This window comes from Ostrinia furnacalis, unplaced genomic scaffold, assembly GCF_004193835.3.
Source record: "Ostrinia furnacalis isolate ACB-3 unplaced genomic scaffold, ASM419383v2 OfSCF7586, whole genome shotgun sequence".
Lineage (NCBI taxonomy): Eukaryota > Metazoa > Arthropoda > Insecta > Lepidoptera > Crambidae > Ostrinia > Ostrinia furnacalis.
In genome coordinates, this window is record NW_021137825.1 from 24,189 (window position 1) to 52,149 (window position 27,961).

Sequence of the window (27,961 nt, forward strand, 5' to 3'; positions counted from 1 at the left end):
TGTTTGTGACCGTCGTCCATTGCAAGTTGTTTGAGAGTTCTCATAGCAAGCCACGGAGCACATTTCATCCCATAAGTCACGGTACACAGTTCATACTCTCGGAGCTTTTCAGTTGGTGAGTCACGCCAAATAATTTTTTGTAGTTTTTGTTGATCTTGAGTTATTTCTATGCAGCGGTACATTTTCTCTATGTCCGCGGTGTATGCATATTTGTATGACCTCCATTTTAAGATAAGNGGGGGTCGACAAAGTGTGACATGGTGTGACAAGGGGTGAGAGGGGTCCTAAGTTTTGTGACATCACATTTCAATTGTTTCAAATAATTGATATAATGTTGATTTCATAAAAAAAGTACTTGATTTAAATGGAAATAAAATTGATGTGAAATTGCAAAACATGTGACGTCACACTAGGGAGGGGGGGGGGGGGTCTCAGAAATGGGAACACCTGTGACAAGGACGGGGGAGGGGTCAAAAAATCATGAAATTCGTGTGACGTACTTTATGGATGGCCCCTTACCTGTAGCGGAGAATAATGTGGTGGCAGGCCTTTGTTCAAACGATCATAGCAAATGTTGTGATAGGGATAGAGACATGCAATTTTTGGTTTTACAAAGGTAATACGATAGAAAATAATACAAAGTAATAAAAACCACCTGTTATAAATTTATCAAAAAACCAAAAAACACGAATTAGAAGCAGTTTTTTTTTTCAAAAGTATCGTTTTTTTATTATTTGTTGGCATTTTCTGAGTATTTTATGTATTTTTTTAGTATTGCCTGTAAATTAACATTGTTACTGTTTTTATTTAATCAGGATATACCTCTTAGTTCAAAAGTTAGGTTTTACAAAGGTAATACGATAGAGAATAATACAAAGTAATAAAAACCACAGAAAAAATTTGGAGAAATTTATCAAATAACCAAAAAAACACGAATTATAATGCAGATTTTTCTCAAAATGTATCATTTTTTATTATTAGTTGCCCTTTTTTGAGTATTTTATGTATTTTTTTAGTATCACCTGTTATTTAGCATTATTACTGTTATTTTATCAAGATGTACCTCTTAGTTTAAAAGTAATTACGTTTTCTTTACAGTAAGTAATTGTAAGGAAAAGAATTCTATAAAAAAATTTAAAAAAACCAAAAAAAAAATTGACCACTTTTTTGTTGATAAAAATTCAAAGGTCTAGTTTCAACTATTTTCATATGTGCACTTTATCGTGACTCACACTGTCTGTATTGATTTATGAGGGTGCCTCATCGACAAAATGCTTTATTTTTCAGCTCTCTTTTGCCACATAATTTTAGTTTTCTTCTGTAATTAAAAAAAAAATAGCCACGGATCTGACGTGAAGAACGTTTCTTCCAGGAATCAGCCGCGTATGCTTGGTGCCGTGTTAGCTAGATCCAGAAAACCGCATAAATTGCGAATTTTACGCGTTTTTTCCGCGACCTTACCTCAGCAAAAAATCCCAGTCCTTCGAAATCATGACAAATTCCTGTAGGGTTTCTTGCTTTAGTTTATTTAATAATATAACTCCCATCATTTTCCGGCACTTTTCCGAGTATTGCATTTATTAGAGAACGCAATTTTATTTTTGGGACAATAGAAGCTTAACCTCAAGTCGCCACCCTTGTCCCCCAACCGCCATCTTGAAAAAAGGGGTGAAAACATTTTTAAACAAACTTACTATTATTACTACTACAAACATTTTTATGCGTCTTAAATAAAATTCGTTATCTATGTCATAATTTGTAGCAATTTTGCCTACAAATATCGATACCTCTGGGCTCAAAGGTCGTAAAGGACAAAGTACGACTTTTCAGGAGAAGCAAAAAACGTTTTTTTATTTTTTTATTCGACAATAACTTTTTTNAAATTCGAACGAGTAGGTCAAATTTGGAGACATAAGCGATGAAATTTATGTAGTGGGCTTGAAGTTTCCAGAATCTTTCTCCGACCTGGCATGCTACGTGACGAGGTCAGACGTAACCGGGACGGGGCCGGGACTGACCTGGCGTGCTGCGTGACGAGGTCGCTGGCCTCGCCGGCCGCGCCGTGCTGCACGCGCACGGGGTCGTGCAGCGCGTCGCGCGCCAGCCGCTCGATGCGCCGCGGGAACGTCGCCGAGAACAACAGCGCTTGGCGCTCGGGTCGCACNCTGTTGATCTTGAGTTATTTCTATGCAGCGGTACATTTTCTCTATGTCCGCGGTGTATGCATATTTGTATGACCTCCATTTTAAGATAAGCGCCTGAATATCTTTTTGTAGATTTGGGCCCTTTTCTTGTAGTTGGTTGAGACTGAAGCCACTTGTAGTTTTTTGAGAAGCGTTGAACACGACTCTTAGTTTGGTAGTTGTTGATTGTTCACGTAAAACGCCATGATGCGGTAAGTAATGTTGCGGTAGGTATGTAGGTATCGATGACGACGGCTTCATGTGACCAAGTTCAATGTACTCGTTGATAAAGTCTCGGTACATTTGAGCAAGTTTATGGTTTCTCTCAAATCGTCTCTCCAGTTGTAAGTATTGTGAGAGAGCGATAGATCTTGAGTTTCCCATTTTTTCTTCATAGTTAGATAGAAGTGGCATTACAACGATGTACTTCCCGTTTGAGTGACGTTGCACGGTGTTTGAGTAGTGGTTTTCACAGAAGTCATCCTTAGACATGTCATTGTCGTCTTGGACGNAAATAAAACCATAATTAGAAAACGAATAGAGGTAACTTTGGGAATTTATTCTATCGAGTCAACTTCATCAAATCGTGTTTCCATCCGTTAATAGCCCTAGAAAATATCCTCAACTATGCCCAAAAAAAATCTTAGCCTTTTATTTTACTGTTTAGTACCTCAAAAATGAAAAATGAAAACATCATTTTCGCCATTTTCTCTGTTACCCGGCCTTAATTACAACTGAAAAGGTTTGAAAGAAAATGACGCGATGCCCTTGTGGGGAAATCCCCATACCATCGATCAGTAAATACTCAGGTATTAAGAAGCAGCTTGCATTGTATGGAGCTCAGTTACCAGCTGTTAGTAACCTACGAAACATAGTGAAACTACACTGATATTAAATAACAGTGATTGAGTTTCCTACGCTGCTACTTCTCAGCAGATTAGTAGTAGGTAGTAGTTAGTAGTGGTGAGTATAGATTTAATGAGTGCTACTGACAACGCCGCTCTTGCAGTACCTAGAGTTTTGGGCTGACACTGTGTACGTTTGTTGTCGACACGACAAGAAGAAAAAGTGGTAGGGTTAATACAGGGACGTGTAAAAGTGCTACTTGCTAAAATAAAATGAGTTTTATGTTTTTTATGAGTCAAGAATGGATTTAAAAATACCAAATTATCGGCTTAATCTATCGTTATGTTTGAGTTCTAGTTCTTTAATTAGTTTTATAGTTTTTGGAAAAATATAAATTTAGGATTAAGCTTATGGCAAGAATGTTAATGAAACAAGCAAACCACAAGAAAATAGGCTAGGGCGAGATAGTTCGCAGCTTTGCACATCATTAGCGCGAAAGCTTTCGTAAATATTTAGCTTTGTCTACGGGATAACAGGAAGCTCCGTATTCTAAGGGCAGAATGTGTAGTAAAAGGGATGAAAGATACAAAGGTCGGCTGTTTCTGTATCGGAGATCAGTTAAGATGCGTTGAAAGTGCGAGTAGAGTTTCTGTTTTGCCTTAACCATTTTAGGATAATACTTAATTATAATTCGATTAAATTTGGAATTACTTGCAAAACTATTTGATATGTAACCATGACCCAGGTTGTGTATCTACTGTTACACAGTTTATTTTAGTTTTAGAAGATTAGACATTCTTCTGAAACTTAAACTAAGCTCTTTTGTACTTATGCCGGCCAAAGCTTGTAAGTGTGGTAAATAGCGTCGAGTAAAAGGTACAAGTATCTTGGATTTGATTCCCATTACGGTCAATTTAAGCGATATTTTGTAATATTTCTACACTCAATGTAATATTGTGTTACCACCAAGAAACTCGAGGTATGCACACTTAAATGTGCTATTGAAAACCGTTTCATAGCCTCATCTGCGTATTAATTATTATATTTTAATTAAAATATCGTTGTTCAGATCTCGATGAAATTAAATTCGAAGTTAATTATTGAGACTGGCAAATAATTGTTTTAGGGTACAAACGTTGAAAGGGCCTGATAACTTCGGTCAAAGTTCAGTTCTAGATAAAGAGAAAGTAACGTTTGCCATCTTTTGAAAGGGTTAACTTTCAAACCACCCAAAGAACCACGTAGCAGTCCATCTTTCTCACGTTTCTGTAGTTTTATGTCAACGAAACGAAAAAAAATGATTTCGTTGAACTATTTTTGATGGTAATTTTAGCATATATTAAAGTAAAGTTATTATAGGCAAAAGTATTTTAAAATTCATGGATTTACATCGATTTGCTGATTCTGATCAATGCTGATTTTCAAAATATTTTGAGCGCTTTCTCGGTTGGATATTTTAAACCATTGTCCGATGGTATGGTCACAGAAAAAATATTTGTGGAATTCCACTGAACTCTTTACAAACTTTTGAAACTTAACTTAAAGTTTTCATCACAGGAAAAATTACAGAAAACTCTATGAATGGCTCTCAAAGATAAATCATTGAACTTAGAAAAAAATGCCTGTGGCTTTTCACTACACTTCAGAGAACTTTACAAACTTTGAAAACTTGAATGGCAAAGTTTTCATCAGAGGAAAAATTACGAAAAACTATAGAATGGCTCTCAAAGATAAATCGTTGGACTTAGATATCTCACAGAAAAAAATGCCTGTGGCTTTTCACTGTACTCTAGAGAACTTTACAAACTTTTGAAACTTGAATAGCAAAGTTTTCATCACAGGAAAAATTACGAAAAACTATACAAGTGGCTCTCAAAGATAAATCAGTGACTTACCTTCCGTTTAAGTAGACGTCAGCGCTCCGGCGACAGCATTCGCAAGTCGAACCTCAGGCGATGGGTCATGGTGCTTCGGAGGTGTCGGGCTGACTGCGGCGGAGGCTCCGCGGCGATCAGGGGCGGAGTCTGCCCCGCCCACTGCAACAAGTGACGCACTAGCAGCACTAAGGGATAGTGCTCATGAGCACTAGTTTTGGAAAAGTTTTTTGATGGTTCATTCGTTCGTTTCAGCCAAATGACGTCCACTGCTGGACAAAGGCCTCCCCCAAGGATTTCCTTCGAGCGGTCCTGTGCTACCCGCGTCTAGTGGTATTTTGGTGGTACTTTATAGAAAAGAGTTTCGGATGAGCTGTGATCTCCTTCGGTGTTATAAAGTTGGACTCTCTTGACTTGGAAGTACAAGGTGTCTCAAAAGAATGTTTACATTTGATTAGCTTACTGCGTGAACGCAACAAATCCGAGGGGTGCGGGGGTTATGTCAATCAGTAGCCTGGCTCTTGGGAATTTAGGTGCTATGGAGTATTTCTCGGGAGCAGACCGCGCGTTGTGCTTGCGAGAATTTTACAAAAATGGTTATTCTGCGACTGTAGCGCGTAGATTTCGCCACTTAAATAATGCTCCAAGCATTCTTCTTATTAGGAAAGGGGCCAAAAAGTTTTATGAGACCCGTACAACCCTGGAATAGTAAAAATCCGGGCAACTATGGTCATCAAAAACGGTAGAAAACGTGGAGAGTGTTAATCAGTCCGCTCGTGACGACCCGAACCTTTCAAGTCGGAAGCACACTAGTGCTTTAAATGTGCATAGATCATTATTACACCACATTTTTCACAAAGACCTAAAGCTATACTCCTACAAAAATCAATTGATGCAAGAGTTAAAGCCCCAAGAAGCCAATCAGAGGCTGGTCATGTGAAATTTTCTTTGGAAAATTGATCTCCAGGAGAGATGACATCAATTGGCCTCCACACAGTCCTAATTTAACCATTATGGGCTTTTTCCTATGGAATTAACTTAAATATAAAGTTTAAGCCACTAAACCAACTTCCCTGGCGTATTTGAAAGAAAATATCCGTCATGAAATGGAAGCCATCACTGAGTTTACCTGCCTGAGCCGTCATAAGTGATTTTACTGTTCGATTAAATGAGTGCTACGAACGTGAGGGTCTACATTTGGACAATATTATTTTTAAGAAATAAATTCCCAAAATGTGTACTTTAATAGTCACTAAAAATTTTTTTGCCGTGTAGGCTTACTTTTTTTTTTATCGATCCACTAAATATAAACTTTCTTTTAAGACACCTTGTACTAGGCTCAATTTCCAGATGAGACACACAATATGAACTAAAAAATGTCTTTTTTAGAGTCCCATTGAAGTTCTGTTCGAAGGTCTGTATACAGGGTGTTAGGTAAATGGGTATATGAGCCGACACTAGCCCATGTTAACATGGTCATATAAATGGTATGGTGAAGTCAGAAATTTTATATCATCATTTTAATTTTTTTAAATTTCATACAAAATTATTTTATAAAATCCGATTTGTATGAAAAATAAAATAATTAAAATGAAGATATCAATTTTCTGACTTCACCATACCATTTATATGACCATGTTAACATGGGCTAGTGTCGGCTCATATACCCATTTACCTAACACCCTGTATATCGGAGCAGATCTTACGTCACAAGCAAGGCCTGGTAGGTCAGGACTACTTAAAATCTGGGGACCCAAAGAGGCCTCGGAGGCAAACGTCAAGCCTTGTACTTGCTTGTCAGGCTTGGTTCAACATGAATGTGTAATGTGTAAGAGGATTCTGTGTAAAAATCTCAGTAAAACTAGGCAGTATGGGCACGTGCATCATATAAGCGCATTCTAGACCCACAGTCCTCTTGTGGATAACGGTGTTGGTTGTATAATTACTTACCTAACTGTTTACATAAGGTTTGAATTGTAAATTTTATTATACAACTGTTTGTTTTCCTTAATAAAATAAAATAAAAATAAAATAAGCCTAAAAGTATTTAAGTTAGTATTAAATCTCAGGTATAACAGGTTGGTGTACAAGGGAATCAGAGCGTGGATTACGTGAACAACTTCGCGCGACCCCAAAGTAGCACGCAAATCTGTGACATTTAATTCATCATAAAAAGTGGGTGTGTCACTAATTCGTGATCCTAATCCCTTTAACCTGCACCAAGCTTTATAATATCGGCTGAAATAAATAAAATCCTGGAGCAGACACGCCTCCGAGCTGTGATCTTCTCAGATTTGACCAATCATCCTACTTTTTGCCCGCGATCATCACTAACTGCGAGCTGAGAAAGCAAAGTATAGCTGGCGCAGCTAACCACTTGTTAGGCAGCTTTAATGGAACTAAATTGACGGAGAATACTTACCTAACAACCTCCTGATTTAATAGCTTTCAGTATACTATTCTGCTTAAAGCAGCGGCAAGTTAAAGGCCTTTGTTTTTATTTCGCATTCAGTGCATTTAAGCAAACACTGCTTTTGAACGCTCACGATAGTCAAACTCTACGTCCATTTGCAAAATTGACAAGCGTTAAGTGTACATGAGACTTCCAAAAAACATAATCTTTTCATTATGAGCCACACAACTTTTAAAATTCGATTTTTTTTCTGTTGAATAACTTTTTATTTTGACTACGATATACGAAAAATCACGGGGCATAAGCTTTTCGTATGGTGAATAAAGCTTAGCAAATTTAATAGTATAGCCTGACCAGGAACATAAAAACCCTGGCATAGAGGCTCGTCAATTGCATTTGATAGTGCAACACTGAGTACAGTCGTACCTGTGTTAAATTAATAGGCTAACTTTATGTATCAGGATTCAGGATTACGGGCTAATTTGATATTTTCATAAATTAACGAAAAAATATTATTATAGGTAATCTGCTTTAAATAAATTAAATGAAACCATCAATCGAACTAGTAGAATTTATTTTATTATTCATCAATAATCAAATTCAGAACTTGAATATTCAACTGCAATGTCTGCTCATGAACGCTTCAAACTCGCTACTTCTTTCCCAATTCTATAAAATTCAACACTTAGAAAGTGACAATTCTTTTTGAAATAGGTAGTTGAAACAAACCACAGCTAATTTTCATAGTGGACTGTACTATACGATAAACATGTCAGTCAATTTGACAACCTTTGTCGGAAACATTATTCAATGAAAATATTGTCCGAACCCTTAGTATTTCTCTTCGACAAATACTTTAACACATTGTGAACCACTTTTCTTTCACGACTATAAAAAGATTTTAGCAATTTAATTCACAAAACCAATTGCGCACATTTAAAATAAAGTTTGTTTACACTTTGACAGCAATAGACTGACATGCAAGGTGACATGTCAATGAAGTTTTCAGTTACTGTTGCCATTAAAAGAAATTAGTACCATTAATTTTCCGCAACATGGCGAGGGTTTTTATGTTCCTGGTCGGGCTATAATTAAGTTAGTTGGATGCAAATGCAATTTACCAACAATTTCAGTAGGCGCTAAGCTGTGTCTTATTTTCTTGTGCTTATTGCTTACAAGGAAAGCTTATTTATTACTTAACAACTCATACTGCCTTTTATTATTAATTCATGGCTGTTGAAACATCTTTACACTTCTGATATATCGTAACGAATGGGCACGCTTAGGAGTGTGAAATATCTTCTCATCAATACTATGCTCTAAAAAAAGTATGATGGGTATACTTTTTATTGACTATATCTTTAAATTGTACAATGGTAGCGTCAGTGTGGGTCAGTCGCCGAGCCCATCTGATAGGTTTGACGAGGCATGCGGGCGACTTATCGCTCATACACATGTTAATCTACTACCCTGTTTAACATACCGAGAAACATATCTAATACAATTATTACGATGAGTATCAAGATACATGCCAGAAGGAATTCAAGAATTTCAATGCAATTTCAAGAAAATTAGTTTTATTCTTAGTTGTGGGTTCACTTCAAACTGATTTTACTCGTAAAGGTTGTGTTTTGCAAGGAAGCAGTGCATTTGCATAAAGTATGAAGCTGGAAGTACACAGAGCGGTAGCATATCAAGTCAGTCATGTACACTCTACTATGTAACTTAGTTGTAATAAATGATACTAAAAAGATGTAATATTACTTCCAGTACTATTCTGTATAAATATGTGAACTATCACTGTTAATTTTTTAAATATTTATATCATTTAACGAATACCTAAACCCCAGTATAGTCTTCAATGATGGTCCCTAAAATGTTTCAAGGTCACATATGAAATTCAGTGTTTATTGAACTAAAGGCGAATTGTTTATTTGAAGTCGAACCGAAGGCGATGTTTAAGGTAATAACCTAATAACATAATTATATTTGTGTGTGTAATTTCACATAACACTGGCAATTATCGAGTGCGGAGGAAGCAGTGGTTGGGAACCTGTAAGTTTTCTTAAATTCTATATTTGGTTTCACCAAGGAATCAAAAATTTGCATTGATATAATTACTGAAAAATATTAACTTTGTGACACTCATGGTTTAGTTAGAGATATTTGATTAGACAGACTAAGCGTAGATTAAGTTTCTTTCTATTACAGTGTTACTCTACTAAACTGTAGCATAATATACGATTACATGCATTTTATATGTAGGCAATGTTGTTTCAAGAAACTAAAACTTTGTAACTGTAAAAAATGTTGACAGCCAATGTAAACTGCAATTAAAACATTCGAACTAAAATCGTCATTTGGTTGAATTAAGCTTCATTTGTCTTTGATTCTCCAGTGACTGTCTTTCTTCGTACAGTCAGTAAAAGGCAGGACCAGCAAAAGACCTGCTTATGCCCATTTTTTTTCTACCAATCCTGTGTAGTCAAGATCACAGGATCATCATATGTGAATAGGCTAGGTCAGTGCCTTGGGAAAGTTTAACTGTCATTAGTACAGCAACGAAACCAATCAAAAGGGTAAAAGAGAATCTGAAGCTCTGTAAAAGCAATAATGATTGTAAAAAACGTCACAACCTCTGTGAGCATGTCTCTGACTGCTCTGAGGCTCGTTGGTTTCTGGATGCCAGAGCATTTTGGAGGGAACAAGAGGATTTTGTACGATTGCTACGGCTTTTTCAGCTTCATGTTCTTGTTAGGTAAGCAGCAGATTTCGTTGAATGCTGTTCGCATGACGTTTGAGTAATTTACTATGATAATGACCTAATTGTATTTGTTCTGTACATAATTAACATATTTAATATCTTGATCCTTGGTTTTTCATTCAAATTAATTTATTTCACAGAAATACTCGTCTATTAGATGTTTGATAAACACAATAAATTTTTAAACGTTTCTTTCATTTAATCTCATGTCTTTCTATGTAAATATTGATTGAGTAACAACACAAAAGCTAACAAATATCGTACACAAATGCTATTTAATTTTTTAACGTTAAGACTCGCATCTCACACGAATGTGGGTTCAATTCCCGCCTAAGGCAGTTCGATTTTTTCAAGTTATATATAATTTACAAATTTAACAAATGTTGATATTAAACGGTGTATTAGAAATATTTAAATTTTCTGCATATTTATTTATTTATTGATAAAGGTTCACCAACAGCAATACACATACACAAAATACACATATTTCAAAGGAACGTTCAAATACTTAGAACAAAATTAATTTAGGTAGTCTAGATAAAACTTGTCCTTATACAAATCCAGGGACCTACCTTATCATCCAAGCCGTGGACATGTGTATGATATGGGGCGACCTTCCCCTCATGACTGGAGTAGCGTTTGTCCTCTTCACCAACCTGGCACAAGCCACCAAGATCTTCTTCATGGTGTGGAGGAGGAAGCAGGTCCTGACCATCATCAGGGGAGCGGACGATGTGTTAAGAGCTGTGGACAGTGATGAAGCGAAGGCTATTGTCAAAAGGTATTCCTGCACTATTTAGAGAAATCCTATTCTTTCATTCTTTTTTTTTTCTATTTGAAATACCTCTAATTTTTTTATAGCTATGCTTAAACAGCTCACTATGTACTGTGACGTCATGCTGAAGTTCGATATGCTGTTCTTGTTTTTCAGGGTTTATAGGTTTTATAGCAATGTTAGCTGTAACAAAATTGAATTAATTTCAAGTCCTTTATTACTAAAGTATCTTGTCTCTACTTACTATAAAGTAGATAACTTTATACTTATTGCAATTTTAAAAGTGAAGTACTTCGTTTTGCAGGCCAGTATAGTTGTTAACGTTTTAAACCTCTATCCCTAATGTACGAGTATTTTGAATTATTGAATACCGATAGATTCTGCATATCATAAAAGTACTTTTATAACATTTACCTACTTATTACTACTGTCTAAGGCTGAGTTGCACCACCTTATTTTGACCGTAACAATAACAATAACCGACGCTTTTTGTATGGAATTTGACAGATTTTTGACGTTCATCAAAGGTAAAGTAAGAGGATGCAGGTCAGCCTAATTGTTGTATGTCCCTACAGTTGCAGCCGTGAGACCATATTTCTGCACATTGTCTACAACTGCTTGACGCTGGTGACCATGGTCGGCTGGGGAACCAGTGCGGAGAAGAACCAGCTGCCTCTGAGAGCTTGGTTTGTATTCAAGCGGTTTATTTAGGTATTCTTGTTTGACACTGCTGGGTAGTTGACACTAAGGCCCGAATCGACCAAACTTTTATCCCAGAATAACTCCTGGTATAACTGACACATTGACAGTTTCTTTATTGGAAATATTATTATTATGTCTAAACTGGCAATTTATTCCGGGATTTATACTTACTCTTATTTACACCTATCAATTGATGATGTCTATTTGATAAATATTAATAACAATAGACTGTAACATTTGAGGTCAGAGCCTGGTCCTGGGAATACCTCTGAGGTCTATTGGATAAAGAGCTGAATTTCTCCGATCCCGGTTACAAATTAGTGATAACCTAATTTTTTAGGACAAGCAATTTACCTATCTACGAGTAGATATTGAATCTGAGTTTCTGTAAATGTTACCGATTTTGAAAGCCTTATACGTAGATTAAGGCTTTCAAAATTGGTACCAACCTGATGAGGATATGGTTCCGTGGAAAAGGTTCCTTAAAAGATTAACTATTTTGTTAATTAAAGTTTTATAACCCTGCAATGTTCCTCTACCCAATCTAAAACAGACTACTCAATGGTTTTCATTTAGCATAAGTAGGTACCTATTATCATTTAATAACTTCCAGGTACCCATACAACACGTCAAAATCTCCAGCCTACGAGTTGACCTACATGCACCAGATCGGAGCGCTATGCGTCGCGGCCTTTCTCAACGTATGCAAGGACTCGCTGGTGACGTCACTGATCGCGCAGTGTCGCTGTCGGCTGAGGCTGCTGGGATTATCACTGAGGAGTCTGTGCAAGGACCTGCATGCTACTGGGAAGGTAACGTAGATTGAATAGGATAGAAGAAATTAAGATAGATGTTGCGCACAATGAAGCTTTTTTGGTACGATATTAGCATTTAAGAACAAAATAACAACAATGTTAACAACATTGATGTGTTCCGGTAGTTAGAGGTAAGATAGCCAGTTCCTCCGTGGTTGAGGATTCCGGGTGAAGCTCGCTTCCACCTTCGGCCTGATCGTCACTTACTCGTACCATCAGGTGAGCTACAGGCCAAGAGCTTCCTCGTAGTGGATAACAAAAAAAAAATCTGTTTTCTAGTTTGGGACTAGAAGCGTATTGTAAAATGTCCTATGGTATTTACATTTATTTATTATTATTATAATAACCACCATGACCATTTTTAGCTTTCAGAAACAATTGTATTCAAGACGTGCATGTATTGTGTAATATAACATAGTTATTATGGCTTTTACGTGTTACTGGTTTTACTTGCAAGTTCTTACTTCGATTGGACCAAACACTGCGAGAAAAGTTAATTTCATTATTCGTATTATTTGCACATACACGTTATTACTAATTTTGATTAATACAAAGAAAATAAATAACTTACTATTAGATAGAATTCGCAGCAAATCCTGCCATCTACGACAGCGGCTACGGATGAGAACTACGAGCTTTCGTAGCGGTGTAGCTCGCGTAGTCGTAAGTTCGTAGGCTCGTAGCGAGTTTTTGTAACGCAGTCAGTACTCCCAACATTTAATAGATGGCGCTTTTTAGATTTTTTGGTCATTGTTATTGACACAATATTTTTCTATACTTTATAGGATTTTTTTAATTCGATGATAAAATAAAATGCACTTTTTTTCAATTATAATATAAGTAAACGGGTGTAATTAAGTACCTAAGTAAAATAAATGCGTATCTAATTTAAACCTTCTTATTGTAGTTTTCCAATGCTTTATTGCATAGTCTTCACATCGCTTGGGCTGAGTTGCACCACCTAACTTTGACCATAACTACTATAACGATAACCGGTGTTTTTTATGGAGTTTGACAGATTTTTGACGTTTGTCAAAGTTAAAGTAGATGGTGCAACCCAGCTTTAGGATATAAAGAAATCTATAGCCAGTATTTAAGTTACTTAAAACTTATGTCTGTGCTTATACAGTGTGTTTGGGATAGGGCTAGCGATAAGGCGATGTTTTTTATAAATGTCAATTTTATCGACAAAAATGCCCCCAAAAACGTGCCTGTCAAAACTGAATTCTTTGATAAAAGCTAAAATTCATCAGTTTTAGTCATTATTTTTCATTTTTGTGTTTTTTTTAATGACACATATTATTGGCTTACAAATGCAATTTTTTATTTATCTGTAAGACGGGCACATAAGAAATACAAACAATTTTTATGAAAAATTAAGCCCCCCCATTCCAAGAGGAGGGCCCACTATGGGGGCATTTTGTCGATAAAATTGACATCACAACATCCCCTTGAATTATCGCCAGCCCTATCCCAAACACACTGTATACAGGGTGGAATTTTGTAAATACATCTGGAGGGAAAGTATCTTTAATACTGCAGATAGAAAATTTTGCTCAAAGAAAACATTCCTTTATTTTTTAAAAGAAAGAGAACTGCCTTCAAAGATTTTCTGATAAGATACCATACAATTTTCTGTAAATAATTACAATAATTTAAGATTTCATGGTTTTCCTTTCATTTGATTTATCAAAATTATTTGAGAGATTTAATCCTTATACTTAACCCTAACGATCGGTGCAATAAAAATACAGGATGTAATTTTTAACAGATTTTAGTTGGTTCGATTCCCGAGTGTAGCAAGCAAATTTTTGAAAATCTTTGATAGCAGTTCTATTTCTATTCAAAAATAAAGGAATGTTTTCTTTGAGTAAAATGTTCTATCTACAGTATTAAGAGTACTTTCCCTTCAGATGGCATTACAAAATTCCACCCTGTATTGTCAGCAATACACCGCCGAGCAAGAGGCCATAGTACGCGCGCGTCTCTGCGCATGCGTGAGGGAACACCAGGCGGCGCTGGAGGCTGCAAAGCGGATCCAGGACGTCTTCTCCGAGCAAACCTTTGCGCAGTTCAACGTGTCGCTGGTCATCATTTGTGTCACGGCGTTCCAGCTTGTATCGGTAAATATGTGGATCGAATTAAACCCATTCTTCCTAAAAAATAGGTTCCTTTGACCTAAAAATGCATGAAACTGCATACTCGCCAGCCCGGGGGAGCCGATGAGTTATGTGGGGCTCTCCTCGCCTGCACCGAGAAAGCATCTGTTTCGACTTCTACTGCGGCTGAGGGCAATCTTTTGTCTCCCCCAGCGTATGGTCCGCTGCCTTTCCTCATCATCATCATCATTTCAGCCATAGGACGTCCACTGCTGAACATAGGCCTCCCCCAATGCTTTCCACGTTCATCGATTGGTAGCGGCCTGCGTCCAGCGATTCCCTGCTACCTTTTCTACCGCTGAGCAAAGTAGACAGCGGTGTTCATTCTTCCTATCCTACTCCTACTAATATGATAAATGTGAATGTTTATGTGCTTCGTTACAGCAAACTGGAAACCTCGTCCGACTTATGTCAATGGGCACCTATCTGGTGAACATGATGTACCAGGTGTTCCTGTACTGCTACCAGGGCAACCAGCTTTCAGAAGAGGTTCGTGTCACCACATGTACATTGCAGTTTGGCAATAAACTTTTGAGTATTGAGTGTTATTTTTACATAAATTACTACAACGTGTCATCGCCTGAAATTCAAACTGGATCATGAGCCCCTTGAAACCAAAGAATTTTTCAGTCTCAGCCAGTCAAATTTTTTATGCACAGTCCAACTACAACGAATCGTATCAGTGACATTGACAGGGGGGCACCACCGTCGATACCGGATCGCTGGTTCCGATTTTTGCTATGTTGGAAACTATGTAGTTGAACGATGGTGGCGCCTTCCTATCAATGAGTTTGGTGGAACAGTTCAGTGTAGGTCATAAACAAAATAGTGATTCTTTAACTACCGTTAGATATCTCAGTAAGGACATCGATGAAATAACTCGGTCAACTCTATCATTATTTACTTCTCGCAGAGTGCTATGATAGCCGGTTCAGCGTACGAGTGCCCGTGGTACCTGATGTCGATATCGCTTCGGCGATCGCTGCTGATCGTCATGATCCGCTCGCGGCGCATCAGCAAGATTACCGCTGGAGGCTTCACTACGCTGTCGCTGGCTTCTTTTATGGCGGTATGTACTTATTGTATTATTTACATACTATAGGTGTAACACATATGTAATTGAGTCAGTGCCTGAGGTGTGCGAGCGGCACGGGAGAGGTGAAATATTATGACAGAGCATAGTAGTTTGAAACCCAGCTGAAGTCTCGCTGAAGTGTGACGTCACAGAAATCTCCTTTTAAGTTATAAATGCGCTAGACATGTAGTGGGGAACTTAAATAGCGTTCTTTATTGTAATAAAATTAATAAATGAGTCTTCGCTATCGAAACGTCAATGTTTTTTTAAATTAAAAGACCATCGAGTTATTCAGTGAGAAAAGTTCGTAATCTTAATTCGCTGATTAGGGAACGTTGTTTATATTTGCATCTTTATCGACAGTGAAATTATCAAATTATTTTCTTTGTTTCAGATAATAAAAGCATCGTATTCCTTATTTACACTGCTGCAGCAAGTGGAAGGGAAAAAATAAAATAACTCCTTTATGTTACAAGTAGTTTTGAGTAGGAAAATGCATAGTCCACACAATAATAGTGCAAGCTTTGCTTAGTTTGGCATAATGTACAAGGATATTAACATATTTATTTTTAACTAGCTGACCCGGCGAACTTCGTACCGCCTTAGCGTAGAGATTTTCTTTTATATTTTTCCGTAAAAACCTTGTACAGAGTATTAGAAAACTACAAAAAAAAAATCAGCCAAATCGGTCAAGCCGTTTTCATGTTATGTCGTGACAACGGAAAACGGGTTTCATTTTTACAAGCTTTATATTGACTTCACTTGTTAGTATGTGTGGGACAAATCTTGCAACTGAATTTAAGACCACTTCTCCTCAACCGATTGAGCTGAAATTTGGTATACTTATGTAAGTACGATGACAATGCAATTTTATGGTACCATTGAGCTGGTCTGATGATGGAGTCAGGAGGTGGCCATAGGAACTCCTAAACGAAACGGCTGAATCGCATCGAGTTTGGGATCGTTGGATTTGTCTTTTAGAGCAGTTTAGTGCTAGATGATGTCCAGGGTCCTGATGATGGATTAGGGAGGTGACCATAGGAACTCCTAAACGAAACGGCAGAAACTCATCGAGTTTGGGTTCGTTGGATTTTTCTTTTCGAGCAGTTTAGTGCTATATGATGTCCAGGGTCCTGATGATGGAGTCAGGAGGTGGTCATAGGAACTCCTAAGCGAAACGGCGGAATCGCATCGAGTTTGGGTTCGTTGGATTTGTCTTTTCGAGCAGTTTAGTACTAGATGATGTCCAGGGTCCTGATGATGAATTAGGGAGGTGGCCATAGGAACTCCTAAACGAAACGGCAGAAACTCATCGAGTTTGGGTTCGTTGGCTTTGTCTTTTCGAGCAGTTTAGTGCTAGATGATGTCCAGGGTCCTGATGATGGATTAGGGAGGTGGCCATAGGAACTCCTAAACGAAACGGCAGAAAGTCATCGAGTTTGGGTTCGTTGGATCTTTCTTTTCGAGCAGTTTAGTGCTAGATGATTTTTTTTAAGGGACGCGCGCTGGTAGCTTGACGAGCTTTTCCAGCTTCACCGGGCAGATTGCCGAGTACAGAAGGTACTCTAGCCGTTTGGCGATCGTCGGTGCGCATACCGACGTTCGCGATCGGGCCGTATCGAGCGCATAAGGCGCCCGATCAGTGGCGAACCCAACTAGAGGGTTGCCCACCGCGGTGTTGGACCAAAGTCCAGCCTACGGTGGGCTCACTCTAGTGGGCCCGATCGAGGGGGACTACGGACGCAGCCTGAGGGCGCCACGCTAGGCTCGGACCTCGGCTCAGGCCGTGTCCGGGGGACGGATTGGGGAGAACCGGCCCGGTACATGTCTGTACCGTCCGAAATGAAATGCAGGGCCTCGTACTCGCCGGCGAGTACGGTGTAACGAGCTACTGTGTTGTGGAGTAGTTGGCGTGCTTAAGGCAGTGATGTCTGACGTGTTCAGAAATTCGGTAATAGGATCGTCCGGGTCGTCTAGGACATGCCTAGGTCGTCGGTATTGGGCAGCGACATCTTTCTGTGGTGTGTACGTGGCGGCGCTAACGATAAGAGGGTTCTTGTGGTTGATCGCTTTATCAAAGTAGCGGCGAGAGGCTTCTTTCATAAAGTGATCAATCGATGGGATCTCGAAATCTCAATGGAGATTCGTGTTACGCACGAACCACGGGGCATCCGCGGCTCGGCGTAAGAATTTGTTTTGGAGGGTCTGGAATTTCTTAAGGACTGTGCAGGAAGTGTGAGCAAACACCGGACTGGCGTAAGTCAACACTGGACGGATGCAGGTTTTGTAAATTGTCAACTTATTTCTAAGTGACAATTTACTTTTCCTTCCAACTAGGTGGTAGAGTCGGTGGGTGTAGTGGTTCGCAACGGCTCAAGACGCGTCTGAGGTGCGGAGCGAACGATAATCTCTGGTCGAGGGTGACACCTAAGTACTTGGCCTCACTCTTCAAGGAATAGTTTGGTCAAATAAGGTGAGATGGGTGGGGACATTAGGACGAGTGCGAACCGGAGGACGTTTCGCAGACAAAGCCCTAGAAAAGTACATTGCTGCACTTTTTTCGGGATTTACCTCGATACGCCACTTTCTGAACCATTCGCCTAATTGTGTGACTGCGCGTTGGAGCGCCAAGATGACGTAATTCCGATTACGTCCGGACTTGTAGAGTGCGGTGTCGTCCGCAAAGAGGGCTAAATCCGTATTCGGATATTTGGGGATGTCATTGACGTACAATGAAAAAAGAATGGGTGCTAGATGATGTCCAGGGTCCTGATGATGGAGTCAGGAGGTGGCCATGGGAACTCCTAAACGAAACGGCGGAATCTTATCGAGTTTGGGCTCGTTGGATTCGACTTCTCGAGCACTTTGGTGCTTAATAATGACCTAGAGATTGAGATACAACTAAAAAGTGTAAAATAAAATTATAATAAAAAAATACTTTTTTAAAAACAAGCTTTATCCTGAAATGCAGTTGTACTAAAACGAAAAAAATAATTGTATGCTTGGTTCAAAGAATTTTGAAAGCTTGTAGCGCAAACAGAAAAAAAAGAGGAATAAATTCCATGCGCGATACAAGCTTTTGAAATTCTTTGAACCAAGCATACAATTATTTTTTTCGTTTTAGTACAACTGCATTTCAGGATAAAGCTTGTTTTTAAAAAAGTATTTTTTTTATATATATAGATTTACGAGTACATACATAATATAAAACCTAACAAATGTATGCATGGTGTTTCTTGATAAAATTTCAGTTAAGTTATTATCAAATCTTACTATTTATTTATTTATTTTATTATGTACCCAATAAAGTTGATCTGAGACCTAGCAAGTGACCTGTGAAAACCTGTAGTTTATCGTAGTTTACCTGACACAAAATTAAAAATATTTTATTCAATTTTGACCAGTATTTTGGCACTTATGGACAACTACATTAATACCTAACAGAAATTAGGCACTCAGTCGTTTATTTCCCAAGGCTTCTCGAAACGTTTCCCTTTCATTAACATGTCATTTACAAATGTCAGCAATTAGTACTCTGTATTGACAAATGACAATCAATAGGACAACTTAATTAATGTATTGCTTGGATTGTACCAATTAACAGTTTAACATAAAATTAGCGTAAAGGTAGGGCACATAAAAGTTTTGTGTGTATTTTTTCCTCGCTGTGAGCGTAAAGGTTTTAAGTTTTGGACCACAATAAGTTACCACTAGCTTACACATAGCTAGAGTTATTGACGAATAGTTTACACATATAATTATGTAGTATTTTAATAATATTATCTTTTAAGTATGTTTATTTTTAATTTATTTCTTCACTAATTGAATGAATATTATTGAATATATTATAATTAAGTATTGAAATTTTCGTGTTGAACTGGATTAATATACCAAATTATTTTCAACGTTTGGCAGTCATAAAAATAGGGAACTTATTAATAACAAAATTCAATTTAACAATAGATGATGAGCTCACCATCAGTTCTCAGCTGAGAACAACAAGAAACTAACAAATTATAGCTTCTGAGCGGAATCCATCCATCTGAAATCTTTATATTACTGTGAACACTCCCTAAAACCAATCGCACGGTAACTAATTACACGCTGAAATCGTCAGTTCTGCGTCATCCTCGCTAATGATAACACTGAGGGTTCCAAACAGAACACAAAAATGAAGTTCTTTGTCGTCAATGTGTACACAGATTTGAAAATATCCTTAACCATTCTACTGTACACTGGTTTTTGGACGAGGCAGAAAGAAGTCACGAATATTTTGAGCTATTGTTATCCTTTTCTGACGTTCATGTTTATGGCTGGTAAGATGTCCGATTTTCGTAGCACTGTAAACTGCCGTAGCACTTTAAATTGTCGTAGCACAGTTAGCTGCCGTAGCACTATTAACTGTCGTAGCATGTGTCATTGCAAGAGCAAGCAAACAAAACTGGTATTTACGTAACCGCGAATGCTCTATCAAACAAAGCTGAATACTTTTTTCAAACATGTACTCGTAGCCTCGTAGGTGGGTACCTGTGTAATTTAGATACGGGACAGATTTGTCTTTCCGTTTACTTTTGATGATAGATATCAAATAATGACTGCACCTCATCAAATAACATCGGAAATACACGCTGTCAGTTCACTTACTTTGATTTTAATAGTAAATATGCGATTATTTTATAGTATACCGAACTAAATGCGCTTATAGGGCTAAATTAAATCTAATTGTATAATCTACTTCTTTTAACGATTTGTAAAACCATTTAATTATCCAGGAATATCCATCATAGTGCAATTCGTGGACCTATTACATGTCTGGGGAGACGTATCCCTGATGACCAGCTCATCCTTCCTCCTCTTCACAAACATCTCTTTTGGCCTGAAGATGTTCAACATATTGTGGAAGAGGGAAGAAGTGAGAGCTATCATTGAAGACTGTGATCAGGTGCTGCGTGCTGTGGATACATCTTGGGGACATGAGATAGTGAAAAGGTAGACTTAAGAATTAAATGTCGACTGTCCCAATTTCAGGGACAGCCAATAATGCAATTTAGTTAATAAATAACCTAGATACTCCGCTTTTGTTTGCGGTGCTTAAAGGTAGTTTTGCTAAATGTAAACACATGCAGAGTTTACGGGTATTTTGAACAATTTTTCTAATAAGACTAATATTCCTTTCAGCGGTATTCGTAAGTCCTTTCTGCTATTCTCAATCTACACATTCCTGGCCAATATTTCCGTCTTTGGTTGGGCCATCAGTCCTGAAAAGGGCGAGCTACCTACGCGAGCTTGGTAAATAGTCAATACATAAAACAATCGACAGCACATCAAGCTAAGTAGCTACACTCGGCATCAAATAAATCGCACCTCCCGCGACAAGCACTTTCAAACGTATGCATCCCCACTTCCCACCAACATTGGTACCATTTGAAAGCCTAGTTCTAAACTTTTTTTACCCCAAAAATGTGTCTTTCCAAGGATCCAGAGTCACTTCTTCAAAAAATAGGTAGTTACGCTATAGCCATTTTTTATGACTATAAAACTGTTAAGTTGGGATTAATCGCTTATCCATCTGTTAAAGAGGACACATGAGATCTTTATTTGGTTTTACAACCATAAAAATTGGTCTAATTGATCCCAGAGGTAAGCCCAAAGTGAGGTCTATTTTCAAGTCACATTTATGGTATATGTTAATCATTTAGAGTCTGGAACTGGTCGCCGACATTCGTTTCTTCACATGACTGCCCGCCGACTCAACATTTCGTATATCGCCGCTTCGCCAACAGAACCTTTCACCAGCGTACGATTCGTCGACAGCACAGTTCGTCATTAGATATTTCGCCTAAGAACAATTCACTAAATCGATACTTCGTCAATTAACTATTCATCTTAGAACTATTCAAATAAAGTTACTTTCGGATTTATTCATATCAAACTTGTTTTTTTTTTCTTATTTAAATTTACAAATTTAATAAAAACTTTATACATAAATTGATAATTGCAATACTCGTATTTACTATACTAATACTATTATTAAAAATGCGAAAGTAACTCTGTCTGTCTGTCTGTCTTGCTTTCACGCCTAAACCACTGAACCGATTTTGATGAAATTTGGCATAGAGATAGTTTTAGTACCGAGAAAGGACATAGGATAGTTTTTATCCCGGTATTTTTGAAACAAGGACGCGCGCGATAAAGTTTTTCTATGACAGACAAAATTCCACGCAGGCGAAACCGCGGGCGGAAAGCGTATTTTGGTTCACCATGATTTTTTTAATTAATTAATATAGATTTTGACGATTGTTACATTACAAAAGTATTGCTTATTTAAGTTTGTATTACATTAAATCATAATGTTTTTTCCTATTTTCTTTTATTTTTTTCTATTTTCATCGACTATTAAAAGTTTTATTATGTGTATTTCCCTAATGCTAATTTTCATAAATCCGAAAGTACCTAACTTTACTTGAATAATTCTAATATGATTAGTTACCTAATTGACGAAGTATCGGCTTAGTGAATCGTTCGTAGGCGAAATATCTAATGACGAACTGTGCTGTCGACGAATCGTACGCTGGTGAAAGGTTCTGTTGGCGAAGCGGCGATATACGAAATGTTGTGTCGGCGGGCAGTCATGTGAAGAAACGAAAGTCGGCGACCAGTTCCAGACAAGGAAGCTAGATGTTAGTGCTTTCTTCCGAGCGGGTGTTATGCTCGGGGACCAAGGTCCGATTTACACCATCTTGGTTTGTCTATATTTACTTGGCAGGGTAGAAAACTCTGTCACCGCGATGCAGGTTTGTATGAGCGGCGGAGTGTGCCATGTGCAGTCGTAACAACGCCATCTGTTGGTACACGTTTGTAGTGGCGTATCGTAGATGTCGCCACAGGCTTTCAAATAACACCAATATTGTTGGGGTACCATGATTGTGTCAGAAGAAAATCTTTAAAGTTCGCGTCGCGGAAGGTGCGGTTTACTTGATGTTGAGTGTATATGTCTAGCCAATTAACTCAGTCAGTGCCTGAGGTATGGAAACGGTACGGGAGGGGTGACATTGACATATTATGATGTGACAGAGCATACAAATCTGAAGCATATCAGAGGTGGAATTGTGTAAAGCAATCGTAATCATTTGACAGCTCATAACGTACGATTATTCTGTCAAACGCTTTGTTTAGCTGACTTTATCATACGTTATGAACTGTCAAATGATTACGATTAGCGATTGCTTTACACAATTCCACCTCTGAAGTCTCGCTGACGTTTGACATCTCAAAAACACCCGTTCGTGCCGCTCTCCTACCTCAGGCACTGACTAAGATTAATAATACACTTTATTACACACCAAACAAATAACATAACAGAAAGGAAAGGAAGATTAGCGCTAGACCTCTAATCTTATGCAGTTATGATAGATGCTATATTGTGGAAAACATTATAGTTTGATGTGCGCTCGACTGTTGGGTAAAATACTTACCCCCTTACTAATAAAACTTACACGCTCGTTGATCAGTGTTTTAAAGTGACGTTTAGTATGGAAATGTCATTTTAAAACAGTGATCAACACCTGTGTAACTTTTTATTAGTAAGGGGGTTAATATTTTATGTTTTTACTCCATTACAACCCGGTCGAGCTAACTGCGTACCACGCTGGATCATTTACCATCAGGTGATCCGTCTGCTCGTTTGCCCCCTGTCACATAAAAAAAAAGAATACGACTCTCCCTCCCACTTACTCGAATGCGTCGATGTGACGTCACGGCTGCCAGGTGCGCACTTAACTCGACCGGGTTGTACGTACAGTCACGGAATGAAAAGGTTCGTCAGTTTTCAAATTGATTCCTTCAACGAATCGCGAGCACATTAATTACCTTTTGAAACTATGTTACAGAATAATCTCGAGTTAGAAAAAATAATCTTTAACTGTTCGTCAGTAAAGTTCAAAATTATTCAGATCAAAGTTGTTTGACGATTTATCTTGTCAAGAAGATTATTATGATTGATAAACTAAAACCTTCTTGTTGGTTCAACCTGCCATTATTATTTCTATTAAATAAAAAAAACTATTGTCGATTGGTCAATGTCATCATTGCATTGCACTGATGGGATAGAAAAATAAACAAGCAAAACCTTATTCGTTAGCAAACGTCATATTTATTTAAATGTTAGCAGCACTGTTTTCTTGCACTGTTATGTTGGCAGGTCTGACTCATACAGTACCTAGTGCAAGCGAAAACCGACACTAAGGTGACGAACCTTTTCATTCCGCGACTGTACATACAGGTTAATTGAATTGTTATTTTCAGGTATCCGTATAATACTACCTCCTCGCCAGGTTACGAGCTCACATACCTGCACCAGGTTCGTGCTTCTAGAGCGTATCAATAAATTCAACTTTCACTGGTTTCACCCAACCAGTGAATTATATTGGAGGCCAAGCTATACAGGAGTTGTAGTGGTGGGGAAGTGTGGTGGGATAAGTCCCGTATGTATTTATGTATAATAATAATACCATAACCGCAACGCAACATTCTTGGGGAGGCCTTTGTCCAGAAGTAGATGTCCTTTGGTTGAAACGAAGGAATTGAGAAGTATAGGTACGCAGTTAAGACGAAGGAAATGATAAGATAAGGAGACATGTAAATCGATTTGAATTTGATTTGAGTCCAGTAAAACATTATAATTACACTTCTGCTTAGCCGTACTAAAATACTACCTGTAAATTGTGATGCCTTCCTCCACAGGACAGGCAATGCCTAGTGTGGAGGTCTGTCTTTTAGTTTGTACTAGGGGAAGCCCGGGCAAGAAGCATATGGGTAAGACGAATACTCGATTTTACTAAAAACCTACAACACATGGCGCTACTGGACGTTTGCGGGTCTGTAAAACAGCAACACAGCCACGCCCATGATAGTTCCACCAAAACAATACGTGCGTGAACTTTTTGTCAATTCGAAATCAAAAGTTTTTGTCTGTTTTCTTACGATTTTTGGCAAGGTATGTGTGTTGATTTCTTGTATTACGTATTAAGTGTTGACTTATAGACTCTGTTTAGTTGATTGCATGTTAAATTAAGTTTATTTGTGTGTGTTGCTTTTTTTCACCGGTAGAAATTTAACGAGTGGGTATAAAACTTTTAAATATTGGTGCTTTGGGCAAGATGGATATGGGCAGAACGGATAGGTAAAGACAGCCATAACTGAATTAGCAGGCCCTAACAAAACCACACATCTGAAAATAAGAACTTCCAAACAAGACTTGTCAAGAGGAAAAATGACCAAAAACAAAAATCAGATGGAGAAAACAAAATATTTATGTTGTGTGCTCAGAAGAATACACTGAACCACCTACCGAGGATTGGATAGAGTGCAATCAATGCAAGAAGTGGGCACACGAGGATTGTACCTTATATTCAGGCATAGGCAGTTATTATTGTGATGATTGTAATGATTAAAGCAGTTATTACTGTACATATCCGTTTTGCCCAGGGGGGTCGGGCAAAATGGATAATTGGAACTTTTTTTTAATGACATTTTTATTGTAGAATTTGTTTAAGTTTCTAAGTTTATTCTTTACAATTCCAAAGATGATTGTAATTATTGTAGACCTAAGATATAAATTATTAATTAATAGACTGTTGTTGATTGCATATTTATGTGTTTTTTTTGCCACTTTTCTTAAGGTACCCGTGCTGCCCGGGCTTCCCCTACATAGTTGATCAGGCAATAAATATTTTAATTTTTTTATATTTTGCTAGGTGTCAGCGGTGTTACTGGGCGCGTCTGTGAACGTGAGCCTGGATACGGTGGTGATCTCGATGATGGCGCAGTGCACGTGTCGGCTGCGGCTGCTGGCCGCTGCGCTGAGGATGCTGGGAGGCGATATGCTGGTCACGGTAGGAGAGATGATGCTTTATTACCACACTTGCTGGGTTGGCGGATTTTTGGGAACTGGCACCCAATCCTGGGGTTCACATAAAATCGGATCCGACAAAAACTGGAGACTAGTTCTCATCTGAACGCCGAAATGACTAGCGAGGTAAAGGTATTGTGAGCAAGTGGCACGGATACTGGCGCGAGTTCGTTCACATTACAATGGTCCGAACGTTCTGCTGAAAACGCCTCGAAAGTTATGCTGAGCTCGGCATTCTTGCCGGGTCCTGCAAAATGTAAATAGCTACTTAAAAACTGCATAGCCTGCTAGCCTTTTCGGCAGTTTAGGCTTACTCTGCAAATCCGCTGATTACGTAGAGTGGAAACGAGGTCAAAATATGTTTTGCAATGAGTGACAGCAGTGTGCTTTTTCGCCACTGTGAATGTGAGCATGGACACGGATGGCGCAGAGCAGGACATGTAGCTGAAACAAACGAACGATGTGATGTGCGCGATGCTCTCAGAAATATACTTTTGAATAATCTAGATATATTTTCCAGAACATGTTCGAGGCAGAGCAGGAGCGGGCCATCAGAGAAGAGCTTCAGCGCTGCGTGCAGCAGCACCGGTCCGTTCTGCAGGTGGCTGGTCTGCTCCAGCAGTACTTCTCCACCTCCATCTTGGCGCAGTTCTCCGTGTCCTTGGTCATCATCTGCGTAACGGCGTACCAGTTGGCTTTTGTGAGTTTTTTTGAATGCTAATCTAAACTAAATCTCCAACCCACCTGCCAAGCTTGGGGATTATGGCAAAACCCGCCACTATAATGGAGGAGGCTCATAGACCAGCAGTGGACTGTATATAGGGCTGTTGATGATGATGAAGCTATCTTGTGTTATTTTTAGGGCGTCAATGCACGCCCTCATTTTATTTGGAGTTTCTTTTTTTCTTTCGCCACTTCTTCTTAGGATCAGTCGACCATATGTAAATGTTGTCTTGAAGTAATAATAAAAAGGACGGAACAATAAAACGAACAAGGTTTATAATCTCGTGTATTTATTTGTAGGTATCCAGTAACGTGATGACCATCTTGGGAATGACCACATACTTCATGTGCATGTTGATGCAGGTCTTCCTCTACTGTTACCAGGCCCACGAGCTCTCGACTGTGGTAAAGCTACAATTTAATTCTTAGGCCCAGACCTAGGATAGGACCTACAAAGTTTTTATTTTATATTTTTTTATTTCTGTTATTAAACTGGCCACAATGCATGCCGTTAGGCATGCATTGTGCAGCCTTTAATTAAGACTACACTTTTTTTTAACGCCGGTAAATGCTTTGCGCGTAGCCACTGGTCGATGGGGACGGCCAGTGGGTTATGTGGGACTCTCCTTAAGACAACACTTAGGCTGACTTGCATCACCTTACTTTAACTGTAACTTTAATCATAACCGGAGATTTTTGTATAGAGTTTGACACTCTTGATTTTTTATAGTAGGATGGTGCAAGTAGTGCAACCCAGCCTTAGTTCTTTAGCCTTTTTAGTTGTAATAACTCATTTTGTTGTATCTGTTTTGTTGGTAGTCTAATAAATAAAAGTGCGCCCTTATGACAAATTCTTAAGGCTGGTTTTAGAGTCGCGCTGACTGCACGCTGATCGTCGGCGCTGACAGATCAATATGTATGTAATTGAAGGGAACGTTCCTGAGTGACGCTGACCGCTCGGCGCCGACGCTTCATACAATTCGGCTACCAGCGCTGAACGGCCAGCGTTCTTCAGCGTGACTCTAAAACCAACCTAAAGTTGAGTTTACATTGCAGAGCAGTCAAGTGGGGGATGCGGTATACGAGTCCCTCTGGTATGAGATGTCGGCACCTCTGAGGAGGGACCTGCTGGTACTGATGGTCCGCTCGCAACGGGTCATCAAGGTCACAGCGGGGGGCTTCACTACTCTCTCTTTGAACACTTTTATGGCTGTGAGTTGTAAAAGAGAAATATTATTCAGCGTTATGAATCTTGTGGGTGGATGTTCCACGCTGCGCAAGGTGAACCAACGACATCATAAAGGTAGCAGGAAGGCGCTGGGCGCAGGCCACTGCCAACGGGGCAACATGGAAAGCATTGGGGAAGGCCTATGTTCAGCAGTGGACGTCCTATGGCTGAGATGATGGTGATGATGATGTTATGATTCTACCTACACCAAACCCGCTTTCAGCCCGGCAGCTTGTTGGTAGCATAGCAATAATCCAAAAATCTTGGCAATTGGTACATTCTTGAAATAATGTTATTTTTATTTCAGATAATCAAAACATCATACACTTTATTCACGGTGCTCCAAAGAGAAGATTGAATAAAATTTTCAGAAAATAAGTATTGCGTCAGTAGTTTTAATAAAAAAAAAAGATTTGCACATTCGCATCAAAATAACAGTAGTAAAGTCGCTGACATAGCCCGAGGGATTAGCAAGCTGAAGTGCCAATGGGCAG

General features: G+C 38.6%; 1 protein-coding gene across 1 annotated transcript; it reads left to right on the forward strand.

The window, feature by feature from the left end:
- Nucleotides 1–9,892: 9,892 nt before the first annotated feature.
- On the forward strand, nucleotides 9,893–27,837 carry LOC114365384 (uncharacterized). The gene is made up of 17 exons (XM_028321939.1): nucleotides 9,893–10,074; nucleotides 10,645–10,861; nucleotides 11,431–11,541; nucleotides 12,171–12,369; nucleotides 14,319–14,495; nucleotides 14,916–15,020; nucleotides 15,445–15,600; nucleotides 16,001–16,057; nucleotides 19,724–19,922; nucleotides 20,379–20,595; nucleotides 20,785–20,895; nucleotides 23,911–23,965; nucleotides 25,362–25,499; nucleotides 26,037–26,216; nucleotides 26,540–26,644; nucleotides 27,296–27,451; nucleotides 27,775–27,837. Exons 1-17 carry the CDS (start codon nucleotides 9,930–9,932, stop codon nucleotides 27,823–27,825), a joined length of 2,379 nt encoding a protein of 792 aa, XP_028177740.1. The 5' UTR covers nucleotides 9,893–9,929; the 3' UTR covers nucleotides 27,826–27,837.
- The last annotated feature ends 124 nt before the right edge of the window (nucleotides 27,838–27,961 follow it).